Source organism: Protopterus annectens, chromosome 2.part0 (genome assembly GCF_019279795.1).
Source record: "Protopterus annectens isolate FY-2018-M chromosome 2.part0, PAN1.0, whole genome shotgun sequence".
In the NCBI taxonomy this organism is placed as follows: domain Eukaryota; kingdom Metazoa; phylum Chordata; order Ceratodontiformes; family Protopteridae; genus Protopterus; species Protopterus annectens.
The window spans coordinates 233,568,984-233,583,563 of record NC_056728.1 but is presented as its reverse complement, the minus strand read 5'-3'; the positions used below and the strand labels follow the sequence as shown (position 1 = coordinate 233,583,563).

At 41.1% G+C, this 14,580-nt stretch overlaps 1 protein-coding gene across 1 annotated transcript in view; it reads right to left on the bottom strand.

Annotated features, from left to right (window-relative positions):
* Window positions 1–3,084: 3,084 nt before the first annotated feature.
* The window catches only part of VPS16 (VPS16 core subunit of CORVET and HOPS complexes), a 1,917,946-nt gene continuing 1,906,450 nt past the window's right edge, over window positions 3,085–14,580 (bottom strand). Inside the window, exon 24 of the mRNA XM_044060689.1 lies at window positions 3,085–3,561. Coding sequence (XP_043916624.1) covers window positions 3,417–3,561 — 145 coding nt within the window. The 3' untranslated portion in view covers window positions 3,085–3,416. The remainder of the gene's footprint in view (window positions 3,562–14,580) is intronic.

Genomic DNA, 14,580 nt, shown 5'->3' with positions numbered 1-14,580 from the left:
TTCAGTATTTTGGTTTCAGTGTTTTGAGTTTCAGTATTTTGATATTTCAATGTTATGAAGTGAATCCATAGATATATATATATGTGTGTGTGTGTGTGTGTGTGTGTGTGTGTGTGTATAAGTATTGTAAGAACCAAACCAACATGGGAATACAGAAAGGAGGTTTTACCAATAGGGGATAAATGCAAGTAGGATTATAGAAAATATAGGCAAGACAGGGATGGAACTTACTGAAGAAAGGTCTCAAAGGAACCACAGTACTAAGAATAGATATCTAGACAGGGAACTGTAAGAGTGGGATGAGGTTTAGAAGAATCTGCACTGCAAGACAGCGACTTTCTCCACCAGTGAAACATCAGGGTATAGGCAAAAAGAAAGTAATAGGGGAATGCTAAGTAAATAACTAGTTCTGGTAGAGTTTTTAGTGAAGTCCAAAACAGAAGCCAGTGTTACAAAAGGATAATTAGTAGGGCATATAAAATAGTGCATGTTAACTTGGAGAGTCAATTAGAAGATGTTAGAAATGAATGGGAAGAGAGACAGGAAAGGTAATTTATAAAGCAAAAATGGGAGGATATCTATATGGCTCCCAAATATGGAACAAATTCCACAAAATTTAGGATTTCTTGCTAGAAAGTGTTTGCATAGGCAATTTTATATCTCATGCAGACTTCAGAGTATGTTTCCTCAGGTAGATAGCAATTGCTGGATGGGTGATGGGAAACCAAAAACTAAATGGGAATGTGTATTTTTGTGAGTGTAAGAAATTAACAGATTTAAAAAATTCCCTATTGAGTACTCTGTCAGAATTGTTAGAGAGCAAATGGCTGTAATTAAGGAAATGATGCTTTTTGTGCTGGGATACAGGATTTGAATTGCCTAGACATAGTAAGGCCTTACTAATTTTAATGCTACTGGTTGCCAAAAAAAGCAATTGCTAGAAAATGGAAATTAAAATCTAAACTGACTGTAATTGAAGTACTGAATACTGCAAAAGAGAAGAAAGAACTGCAGATGGGATGTTTAGAAAAAGTACGGAGCAAATTACATAGAAATAAATGGAATCTGTGGGAACAATATATGCATAATGTTCAGAGGAGGAATGAGGTTTAAGGGATAGCAGGAACTGAGAAATTTATGTAATACTGGAGTGAATGAGATTTGTTAAAAAGAAAACATAACTATGTATAATACATTTGAATGCAAAAATGTTAATACAGTTTGATTTTTCTATTAATGTACTAAGTGATAATTTAATAAAATTGAAAAAATTGAATTATTAGAATTATTCTGCCTGTTAACTGTTTACTACAGTGTGCTTGAATTTGGCAGCAGTTCAGATTGGGATAAACGTGTACAGCTTTCAGCCTGAGTGTCACTATGGCAGGGACTGGTCACTGTGCAAAAACTGTGGGTACATCTGTTAGACAAAATGGTAGAACTGCAAACTGAAAGTACTGCTTCCCTACTTGAGGCACAAGTAATCTTCTGGGTTACTGAAAAGCAGGGACATGCCAACAAGCCAAGAATCAAAAGCTGTCATCCACATCCTACAAACAGAAGTGGAAGAACCAAATGAATTGTAATCAATTTGAACTTCTTCACTTTCAAGAGTGTGTGTGTGTGTGTGTATATGTGTATATGTATATATATATATATATATATATATATATATATATATATATATATATATATATATATACATATATATATTTTTTTACATGAAAGATCTATAAGTTTTCCAAGTTTTTACAATCTTTTTTTGAGTCTGAGAACGATGTTGAATAATACCTCACTGATATGAAAACAAAAGGCAGTCTCTTAACGACACTTTACTTAACATATTACATACAATAAGTATCTGGTAGCAGAAGGCCCATCTTCCACACCGAAAGTGCTTAATAAAATTAATTTATTGTGCTGCAAGATTGCTGGACTTGGTTTTATTCATCCCTTTATTCCTCAGGGGAACCTTGGCTTTATGGTCACTACTTATCCTGTTTTTTCAGATGTTGTTGATGCAGGATTGAGATATTTTGCCTTTGTGGTTGCAGTTGTGCAAATTGTGATGTTGGTGGATGCGAACCTATACATTAAAGCTCACTGTAAAGATGAAATAAGAATTAAATCTAGTATTATGGTGCACTTTGCTACTTGTTTAAGGCTACTGTTTGTATGGCACCCTATGGAAATGTTGGCACTTATAATGCGGAGTGCTGACACACCAAAAAAAAAAAAACTGAAAATGCAAGAGAAGAACAAGTATCAAACATCATACTTCTTTAAGCTTGTATTTTGCAAGGAGGGCAAGCGCCCTGCACTTCAGACTGGGGGGGGGGGGGAAGCCCCCTGCTCCTAAACTCATCTCTCTCTCTCTCTCTCTCTCTCTTTTACAGGTATAAAATACCAACACTCAAGATTGCCATATCTCAGAGAAAAGGGAATATGCAAAAAGCACAGGCAATAAAAGGGTATAGAAGAAATAAAAGAAAACAGGACCAAATGCAGAGGAAAGGACTTTGCGTTCTGCCTTCTACATAGGACACATTAGGCAATGAGGACCACTGTTAAATAAAATTTGGAAGAAAATGGCAAGTCAGGATTACATGTAGCTTGTATGTGGAATGGACGTCAGATAAGTCATCTCTGTGCAGTGTACCATCACCCGTTCATTGATAAAACTGGGAAAAAGCATAATAGCCACCCATACAGCAGCCACTCATTCCACCTCCACTAAGCCCCTAGCCCAGCAGTGGGTACCCTAATGATCCCAGTAAGACATCTTCTGAAAAATTACATATAAAAAGACTGTATCTGATGAGGACAATGGATAGGAACAATAACAACACTGAAATGAAGTGCTAACACATTCAAGACAGGCAAAAACAGACAAACGATAGCAAGCCAAAATGAAGACAGAGAAATAAACTGGATGCATGCAGTTTGGCACAGATACGTGGCACTGTATTTTGTTATTAAAAAAATTACAAATCACAACAAGATTATTAAAGCTGCAGTACAATTTAGTATCCCATAACTGATAAGAAAATAAACTGTGGATTAACAAAGCTGGCAAACAAAGAATTCACCAGTTAAATTGTTTCTACTTTATTTGTGCATACGTTTGAATAAATACAAAAGAGCTGATATTTTATTTTTTTTCTGCTAGATAATCTCAGTAATGTAGTTTGTACATTTTCTGCTTAACTCCTGCTATAATGAAATGTAAGCAGTTTTGTCTCTTGTCTTGGCTTTTTTGCTGCAAGAAAATCCACCGTTGTCCAATGCAGATTGGAATGGAACTGCAGTACTTAACATAAATGTCTTCATACAGCATCAGTCTACAAAACAAGTACCAGCTGAGAAATACTGAAAACAGTTCAGAGATCCGAGTCAATATCTGCACAATGCAAAGTCTATGTTCTCTTAAGCTGGGCTCTTGCTTTATTGATCTTCTCTATTACTGAAGAATTTGTAGCTGGTGTGCACTTTGACTGAATAAGATTTAGCTCATTTTCATTTTTTCGCTCAATTGCAGCATCTGCAGCTTGATCTAGTTCTCTGTTGAAAGAAAAAATATATAAATATACATAGCACAACATGCAGTGCACTTAACCACTCAGAATTATCCAAACAAATACACACAGCTTCACCCTTTGCCAATGCCAAAGTGAGTTGGTGCTCATTAAGAATTTTATCCATAGCCACCCTGGCATTATCAAGAGCTTAAATCTGCTCCAGATATATTCAAATTTATTTTTCAAAAATTTAACTGGGTTTTTCAGTAGTTCAGTGTTTTACAAAATACTTTATAAACATCCATGCTCAAAAACAAAACTGTCTGCATTAACTAATAACACATTTTCAGTACACAGCTACCACAATGCAAACATAACAATTTATCACCAACAAAAGAAGTCAAGCATACCAAAATCAACTGATCTTTCAGGAAGAATTAGCTGAATCATAACATTTGGCTTTCCCACCTTATGTGTTCTTCTAACCCAGCAGACTTTTTCACCAGTCCGGCCCATATCCTTATGAAGAGCCACATTGTGCCTCATTTCTTCATTATGTTCTCTTATGATGGGTGCCACCACTTTCAGCCTATCTTGTAAGCGGGTGAAGTGTTCCATAAGACTTTTAAATGAGATTTTCTTTTCTTCCCAAAATTTCTTTATCAATACTTAATGGTTCACCAAGATACCAGTTAATCAACAACACAAAAGGAATGCCTGTTGAGGCCTGTGGTACTTCTTTAATAACAAACACAAGTTATGGTTTAACTGACCATAATTTTTAGCATTTTCCTCAGTAATTTCACCATTTATGATTTTAATGTTTAGTTAAATGTTTCACCAGTCTAGCTCATTAAGGATGGTATAATGAGGTTTATAACTGTCTGATCTTAAAGGGTTAGCATAGTTGGTGTGTTAATATGGACATAAATTAGTCCCCCGGTCAGTCTGTATTTCCTTAGGTATCCCTACTCTGAAAAATAAGATAATTACCTCCCTAGCTATTGCTTTAGCAGTAGTCTTGTGTAGTGAGATGGCCTCAAGGTTCTTAGTTTCACAGTCCAAAATAACCAAGATGCACTGAAACCCGTTGCTGTATTTTACCAATGACCCAAAAGTGACCACAGCAAGAAGATCAAAAGGCACATCTACGATGGGTAATGTCATCAAACGATTTTTAAAGTCTGGGAAAGGGTCTGTGTTCTGGCATTCAGGGCATCCAGCAACAGAAATGTTCAATTTCTTTCATTATTTCTGGCCAGTAAAACCTTGCTACGCAATGTACTTTACTCTTGTCCACACCTAGTATCCTCCCAGTACATTTCTTATGGGTTTGGGCACTAATAACTGACGTACTACTTCTTCTCTGTCCTTACTCTGTACATCAAATCATTTTGTGACCCAAAGCATGAGTAAGATGTGGGAACATCTTCCTCAGCTTCATCTCTTACTATTCTAGTTGTATTTTCTTTACTGTCCTCAAAGTGCCAGTCTCTCACAATACCGTTTAAAATTTTAACTGGCTTACCTGGAGGTCAATCTCCTCTGAAGTACTTTCTGGGTCAGTCTATTGTGAGATAGAAGGCACTACCTACTATCTCATTACAATGGACACGAGTGGCTCAGTATCTAATAGTTCTCCTTAGAAAGGCAATTCATACCAATAATGTTTAGTGACACTTGCTATATCTTCCCTATCCCTATTTCCCAGCTAAAGAGTAAAAAGGTCATACAGACAAACCAATTAGCAAAAACTACAAGAAAAACCTAGCCAAGTCAGAGTTTTTACTGTGTGATACCCTAATCCTCCTGTAATACAGGCCCATGGGATATAATCAAATGACCCCTTAAGGGTATAAGTATTTCAGCTATAGGGCTTCTGAATATCCATGGCTTTTTACCTTTAAGTCTTTATAGATACATTCACATCAATAAAGCCTTTATTGGCTAGCTTGGCTAGAGTTTTACTCCTAGTTCCCATTTCCTTTCCCTTATGAGTCTGACACATTTAGAAATCATTTGTTGCTTAAAGTTCCTGTATCTTGGCTCAGCACAACATTATTAGGGCTCTGCTCAAGGTCATCTTGTCTTTTAGGATACACTACCCTCACCTTTTTCTTTCCTTCTTTATGGGCTGAACATCACATCACCCTTCCCATTCTTTTTCTTTATGTTGAGCTCCCTCAGAAAACAATTTATCTTCAGTTTTACTTAGGTTCATAGGTTCATACTAGGCTATCTGCCCTGGGGCAATTATAAGCCTAGCCCGATTCTGTATGCTTACGCCACCCCTTGATTTGAGTATACTGTGCCCTTTTTAAGGTTTAGTTTACTGTGCCTCTGTCTAATAGTGACACGGGAGTAATCCCTGGGACAAACCTACGATCCCCCATCCACTTATCGAGATTCTTCTTGAAGAGATTCAGTGAGGTGCTCTGCCTCACATGAACTGGAATTCTACTCCAGAGCGAAGGGAGCCTCTGGGTTATGAACCTGTCCCTCCAGCAGGTTCTATTTATTTCTGTGCTGAGGTTCAAGTCCCTCGAGCGTGTGGCTCTAAGGGATTTAGATTTACTGAGGTGGAGCATGTCCATTAATTCTGGATTTGACATAGCTTTGTATGTCAGGCATAGATCGCCTCGAAGTAGGCGGTATGCAACTGAGTAGAGCTGGAGTTTTTTTAACTGAGCAGCATATGGCATCTGTTTGAGACCCTTGATCCTCTTGGTGAGATACTTTTGGGGTCTTTCTAATTGCTGCAGGTGTCGGGTAAGGTACATCCCAAAAGGGGCATTGTATTCTATGATGGGCCTGATGAGGGATGAATAAAGGGGCACGATTACCTCTCTTGATCTAGATGTGAAACCCTTCATGATGAGGTGGGCTATGTAGAAGGTCTTTCTAACCACTTTGGCAATGTGGTTTTCAAAGGAGAGATTGCTATCAACTTGGGTCCCCAGGACCCTAATAACGTTCTCTGTACTTAATGGGTTTCCGCCTATGTGGTAATTTGTGGGCACATTGTTTTTGCCAAAGGGTATGACTATACATTTTTTGGCATTTAGCTTTAAATCATGGCGCTGGCACCAGTTATCTGTCTCTGTGAGACCTTTTTGAAGGATGTTGGAGAGTTGATTATGGCGCCCAGTTTGCAGTCGTCTGCGAACTTGGTGAGCCATAGTCCTCCCACGTTTGCCTGTACCTCGGAAAAGTATATACCGAACAAGTGTGGTCCCAGGACAGAACCCTGTGGAACGCCACTTGTGACCGGTTTCGAGTCCGACATGGCTCCAGCAACTCTCACTCTGTGGGTTCTGTCTTTCAGCCAGTTTGCGACCCATCTTGTGACATAGGGGTTTATATTTAAGCTGGATAGCTTATCTATGATGCCCGAGTGGGGTATTGTGTCAAATGCCTTTGCAAGGTCCAGATAGGCTGTGTGGACTACCTTCCCTTCATCTATGGCTTTGGTGACTGCTTCAAAGAAGTCAACCAGGTTCAAAAGGCAGGATCTGCCCTTGACAAAGCCGAACTGGGTAGGATCTAGTGTCTGTAGGTCTCCAATGTCTTTGTTTATGAGCTCCATGATGATCCTCTCCATAGCCTTGCAGACTAAGCTAGTCAGGCTTATGGGGCGATAGTTTCCAGGGTCCGTAGAGGCTCCACCTTTGTGGAGTGGGACCACTGTTGTTGTACGCCATTCTGTGGGCACATATCCTGTAGTGAGGCTGAGATTGTATAGCGGTTTTATTTGAGGGATTAGTTCCTCTTGTAGTTCATGTAGGACGCAACCTGGGACGCCATCTGGTCAAATGGAAGCAGTGTTTTTTGCTTTGGAGAGGGCAGCCTTCACTCTTTTTCCTATTTCAGATACCTGAATCTTATATGAGTTTTGCGTGTTACAATGACATAAATTAATTTAGAATTCTGATCAGATACGTCTGCATCCGACACTCCTGCAGTCTTTCTTATTTTCAAATTTCCCTTTCTCAATACTCACCTGCTACTTAAAATTCTCATTTTACAGGGCTTTCTGTTTTAGGTTGGCAAAGTTTATAATTCTGCTCAGGTTGTTTATTTTCCACATCTAACTTTATTCCCTTGGAATACACCCTCTCAGTGAGTGACTCCTCCTCTTTATTTCTTCTCCCTGTTCTGCAGTACCGGTAGGCTTTAATGACACTTCTTTCTTTGTACCATCTGCAGGCTCCGACAGTTTTCTACACAATTCCCTTCTTTCTACTGGTCCAACTCTTGTAGTCTGCTCTGTAAGTGTATATTGACACATCACTTTAAATGGCATAAGTTCTTTTGTGACCATAGCTAAATATTTGTACCTTTAGGGCTGTCTAACATAATGCCTTGATTTTTGTTGGCTATGTACACTCTAATAAGTGTATTTGGTGGCTGTTTCGTTCCTTTTCCAGGTTAGGCAGATGAGAAACTTTAGGCTCATTCAGTTGATGATTGTGGTTCTCCTTCCCATACTGACAAGGTCTCTCAAAATAATTGTACTCTTCCTGTTACCTTTACAAATCTTTTAAATGTGGAAAGTCTTTCCATATTAACAACTCATGCATTAAACTGAGGATTACAGTAATACACCTTTTTAGCACAATCTGTATTTCTAGTTGAGTAATGGGATATTGTATTTTGTATCTCCATGAATACAGGCTATAACTGCTTCCTTAGTAAATGTCATCTTTTTTATATTCATTCTGCTCCTTTATAAGGGCAACCATGCTGCCTGAGTCTAGTAGTTCTTGCAAAGATGTGCTATCAAATTAAATTACTTATCCAATCACACAACAGTAGAAGACAGACTCCCCTATTCTGGTAGACAACTTATTGTAATTTTGATAAGTTCAACATTATCAGTAGTGTGCTGTAAACCACATAAATGGGTGCTTACTGTGTCTTAGAGAGAATGCAAGCTCAAGATAACAGTGCTTTTCTAACCTTACAGCCTAATATCCAGTGCCACCCATGTTCATGAATCCCTTTAATGGTTTGCCATTTACTTGAGCTAAGAGGATTTTGGTCAAATCACTATGGTCCCATCATTCCTAGTGGATGGACCATTCAAAGACCATAAGGGATGCCTTGGCTAGCAGCTGCTTAAGGGGCAGAAAACTGTCTTTAGCATGGCCTAGACTTGGCCACCACAACCATCCCCTCAACTGTAATGGCAAATACTGTATTGTTATCATCTTGACAAAACACAGCTGTACTCCAGACATAAAACATCCAGACACACTATGATAACGATGTCTCCACATATGAGGAAAGAATTCTGCTCAAATCTTAGGTAAAAATAAGTTATGTACTCACCATAACGTTCCATCTGTGTTGTCCATTTTCATTCTTCCTCAACCTGTGGGTCTCGGGTCCGACTCAGCTGCTTTCCAAAGCTTTAGGCTCTGAAGCTGGAGCTCCTCCCCTACCCAAAATGCCTCATTCCCCCAAATTACCTCAGACTGAGTTTGCTGCTAACATACTGCAGATTATATTCAAAAGTATATATATAATTAACTTAAAAGCACAAGAACAGCAGAAAATAACTGCAAATGGAAACCAATAAAAGAAAAAGCAGTTCAAGCACACCAGGAAACAGCTCACAGTTAATTTACTGCAGTACAATTCCACACACATGCGCTTTTGCCCTAACATGCGCTTGTGTGTGGAATTTTAGTGCAATAAATTAACTGTGAGCCGTTTGCTGGTGTGCCTGAACTGTTTTTTCTTTTATAATTAAGTAACTAATAGAATGAGATAGAACAAGGTTCAGAAGCTCAAACAGGAACTTTTTTTCCTATAAGCATATCCGTCAGGTCTTTCCCAGCCACAGGCAGGGGTAAGAAGGGTGGGAAGGTTGAGAAAGAATGAAAATGGAAAACACAGATGGAACATTATGGTAAGTACATAACTTCCTTATCTGACGGTGTCATTTTCATTCATTTCTCAACCTGTGGGACAGAGTCTCCAGCTACTGTAACCTTGGGTGGCCCTCATGGAAGGAGATTCTGGAACATTGCAGATGCAATGGCAGCTCTATTTTTGGATATATGTAGCTTATAGTATGAAATAAAGGTATGAGAGTTTGACCATGAAGCTGCTGCACAAATATCATCAAACGATAGCCTAGAGCAAAAAGCTTGGGATGCTGACACAGATCTGGTAGACTGGGCTCTGACTTGTCTTGGCAAAGATATACACATAGATGCATATACAAAATAAATGCAATCTCTTAACCATTTGGCTAATGTGATCTTAAAAACTGGTTTTCCTTTTCTGATACTGGCAAAGGATATGAACAATTGATCAGACTTTCTGAATGATTTTGTCCTGACCAGATAAAAATGCTGTTGTCAATGAACATCTAACAGACGAAGGATATACTCTTTCTTGCTTTGAAAATTGGGAAAGAAAACTGGTAGGTCAATTGACTGGTCAATATTATTCACTGTAACAACTTTGGGTAAAAAAGAAGGGTTGGTACATAAAGTGACTCTATCTTTATGGAAAATGAAATAGGTTTGGAAGAAAGGGCTTGTAACTCAGAAACCCATCTTGCAGAACTGATGGCCACCAAGAAAACAGTTTTCCATGAAAGAAATTTAAAATCTACGTTGGCCGAAGGTTCAAGAGGAGGCTGGACTACTGCCTAAAGAATCATAGTCAAACCCCAAGGAAAAGTGGGATCTTTGAAAGGAGGGGTAAAGCAAGAAGGTACCTCTAAGAAAGGCTTTGCATAATTTTGAAGAAGCTAGAGATGAAAAATTTTCTAAGATGTGATAATTTGAAATGGCCGCCAGCTGCACTTTTACAGTGGAGTAAGTTGCCCCATTTTGAAAGATATCAGCAAGGAAGACTAGGACTGCAGGAATGGGGGCAGTAAAGGGATTCATCTACTTCTGTTGTGCCCATATGGAGAATCTTTTCCATTTGCTCTTACAAATTTTCCTAGGGGATGCTTTGTGGGATGAATTCAAAATCTTTTGGACAGCAGAAGAAAGCCTGGAATGTCTAGCCATCATTGGAATTGGAGAAACCATGCAGTTAGTTTTAGGCATGGGTGATCTGGGTGAATCTGCCCTGATGGATGACACAGTAGATCTGGAACCAGTTCCAATGTCTATGGAGGGCAGATGAGATGAAGCCACAGGAAGGTGAACCAGACTTGTCAAAGCCAGAAAGGAGCAATGAGGATTATTCTGCTCTTCAACCTGTGTGCTTTCTGAAGAAACCTGGGAATTAGTGGTAGAGGTGGGAATGTGTAAAGTAGACTGGGGTGTCAAGCATGAACCACAGCATCTCTTGGGGACTGTCCCTGAGGAGGGATCAGGACAAAGAACCTGCTGCATTTGTTGTTGTGAGAGGATGTAAAGAGATCGCAACAGGGTTGACCCCATTTGCGAAAGATCATGTTTGCCACTGATTGCTTTAGAGACCACTCATAAGACATCAGCAAGACTCTGTTCAGCCTGTCCGCTAGGATGTTGCACTCTCTCGGAATGTGCGTTGCAATTAGGAAGTGCTTGGTAGAGATCGCCCATTGCCACACTCTCATTACTTCTTGACACAGGGGGTAAGACCTGGTTCCTTCTTATTTGTTGATATACCACACAACTGACATATTGTCTGTTTGTATCACAATAGTCCCTAGAGGAAGAAACCTGTGTAGGGCTTGCAATGCTAGAAGGACCACTTTCATCTCTAAGACATTGATATGCAGATTGGTCTCCTATGGCGTCCACATCCCTTGGAAGTGAGTCACATTCTTGAGAGTTTGACTGGATAGCTTTGAGGATGTCGCTGCATGGACCACTGGACTGCTAATGTCCACTGCAGAATTCTCATGTGTAGTCATGCTGTAGGTAACAGGGTAATCGTGGCAGCCATAGACCCCAAGTACTAATTTTGCTGATGGATTTGTTATTGATACAATCTGTCTGATATGTGGTCAGAGTGGAAATTCTGTCTGGAGGGAGGAAGGCCAGGGTTTTGGATGTGTCCAGACATGCTTCTATGAAGTCTATTACTTGGACAGGGTCCAATTGTGATTACTGCGTATTGATGGTTATTGTCTAAGGAAGGGGCTTGGTGTAACAAATGGTTCCTGGCTTGGATGAGTAAATGCCTGGTTGGAGCAGTGAGGAGCCAATTGTCCAGGTATGGAAACATGTGGAATGCCAGCAGTCTCAAATGAGTTGTCGCTACTACCATGCATTTGGTGAGCACCCTGGGGGTTGCAGTGAGACCAAAACGGAGGGTTCTGAATTAGTAGTGACTGGCTCCCAGCCTGAAGCGGAGATGCCTTCTGGAGCATCTGTTCATTTTGATATGACAGTATGCGTCATTCAGATCTATCAAGCACATCTAGTCATCCATTTTGCAGTACAGGTAGAATGGACTGGACTGTAGCCATCCTGAATTTTGATTTTGTTTTACTGACTTGTTCTGGGATGTCAGGTCCAATATTGGCCTCAGATCCCCTGTCTTTTTTGGTACAAAAAAGAATCTTGATCCAATTTGATGGAGGGACCTTCTGGATGACTCTCATATCTAGCAACTTTGCAATCTCCAAAGCTGCTGATTCCCTCTGACAGCGTGGAACATTGGGGAGAGATCTTTCTGGTTTGGGATGTTTCAAAAAAGAAATGGAGTAGCCTCTGGATATGATCCTTTGCACCCACAGATCATTTGTGATGGCTATCCAGGCTTCTGGGTATGCAAGGATAAGCGCCCCACTGACTGCCTCCAGACAGAGACACTTGGCAACCTTTCAGGAGCGCTGAAATGGTCTACATGAAAATGAATCTAGAGACCCTTGATTTTGTGGACACCCTCCTGCCATGTGGGCAGTGTCTACCATTACTAATGCTTCCCCCTCTACCCCTGGGGGAAAGTCTCCCTGGGATTCCTGAAAAGGCCCTTAAGACTTCTTGAACTACATCTTTTTTCCACCATGCTGATTCCTGCAGAAGGATCTTCGCGGGGCAGAAAAGCGGTTCTGATGGCAGACAAGGTCTTTCCATCCTTCTTGTTATGGGAGAGGATCTCTCTGACAGTGGGCCCAAACAATGACAATAAATCAAAAGGTGCAATGATGAATTTAAAGGTTCCATGAAGTCACACAGCAGCATCCAAGCATGATGCCTAATGGCAATGCCTGAACCGGTGGCCCTTGAGGTGCCCTCTGCAAAGTGGGAAATTAACCTCATGAATGCATTGGAAACTGAGTGTAGAGTGGCCATTTTGGAGGAAAAGACCTTCCATTCCTCAACAGACATAGACTCTGGGGCTGAGGTAGAGAGTTCTTTGAGTAATTCCCTCTGTAGCCTAGTAAAATGAGAAAGACAGTTTAGTGCTCATAGTGTGAAAGTGGGTCTTGCCAAATCTGTCCATGACCCTAGACTCCATGTTAGGGTGGCAGACACTGGAGATTTCCTGAGGTAGCTCCTTTTTGGTGGCTGCCGCAACAACCATGGCATTTACCAGAATCCCAATAGTCCAATGTGGTTAGTCTGTTGTGGCACTAAGAATCCCATTTGTGCATTTGGGGATAGGTTCTACAGTGTCTGGCTCCTTCCATGCCCTAGATTAGGTTGATGAGTGCATCAGCAGGGGTGGACATCCAAGATGTAGATGGGCCAGACCCAAAAGCCTCCAAGAACACAGTTTCCTCAGGGGTAGGGTTTTTGGCTAGACCAACCACCTTTATGGCACAGGATTTCTAAGATGTCTCCAAAGGAGACATCCTCAGGTGGAGATTTCAGGGACCCATCCCCTTCCTCAAAATGCAGATGCCTCCTCTTGCATCTTCTCTTCCAGGGTACCTCCTAGGGGGGTGGGGATGCTCCAGGTAGGTATTGGAGGTGACCTGGGATTCCAAGCATGGACCAGCTTGGAGACTTTGCTGGGTCAGCTGTCCTAGAGGTGGCAGACGTGTGGTTGTTCTCAGACACAGTATACAAGGAGGTAAGGGGAGGATCCAAAATTATTGGGAGACGAGAGTCTCCTTGGTAAGAAGAGAACCCTCTCCATCACTTCGAAGGCAGATGGGCCCATAGACAACGAAGACGTTCACCACAGACCCAAAGCTTCCTGAGCAGAACAGAGCTGAGCCTCACTGGCCGCCCACTCCGAAGGGGGAGTTGGGACCGCGTTGTCGAAAGCTGAGGCTTAGAGGGGAAGCAATGGCTCCAAAAGCTTCAGAGTTGAAGTCAGCTCCAAGGAACTGATGTCAAAGGTTTGGGTCCAAAAGCCACTCTTGCTCTGACATGGTCAGAGCCAAGCGAGTCAAGGAAGTTCTGGAGTTGGAGAGATAATCACTACCGGGGCTCTAACACCTCAACTCTTGGGGGTTAGGATCTGAGGACGCTGAAGCAGAATCAGGAGGTCAGATCGGAGAAGGAGCAACAGCCCTGAAAGGAGAAATTCAACTCATGGACCAAGTGGGGGACAGAACTGGTAAAACCCCCATCTGAATCTGTGTCTGAAGGAATTGCCTCATAAAGTCTATCCACCTCAGATCCAGAAAGGCTATGGGAAGACCTGTTAAATGTGGAAGGTGGTTTAGAGGATCTTTTAGGGGATCTGTCCTGAAAGGGAGATCTCAAGACAGCAGGGGTTGGTCCTGAGGAAAGAAGAGGAGTCTGAGCAGATGAGTCAGCAGACTTACTCGGGTCCAAGCATTTTGATTTCGATGCTCTAAGAGCCTTTTTGGGAGGCTTGCTGGATGTCGAGGCAGACTTATCCAGGTAACATTTCCTGTGTTCCCAGACATCTTTATGCTTCTTGGCAGTGGTTTGAGCCCATGAAGTGGAAGAACCTGCAGCTGGGGCAGAGGAAGGAATTGGGCCCTTTAAAATATGTTTGTTTTGGTGGTCAGCCAATGCATGTAGGTGAAACCCCTCACAGATAGAATAGGTGGTTTCAAGATGAGAAGGGCTGAGACAATATATGCACTCCCTGTGGGCACTTATTAAACCCTAATGGTTTATCAGACATTAAGGTCAGAGAAAGAAAGGGAAAAGAAGAAGGTAAAGAAAGGTCCTGC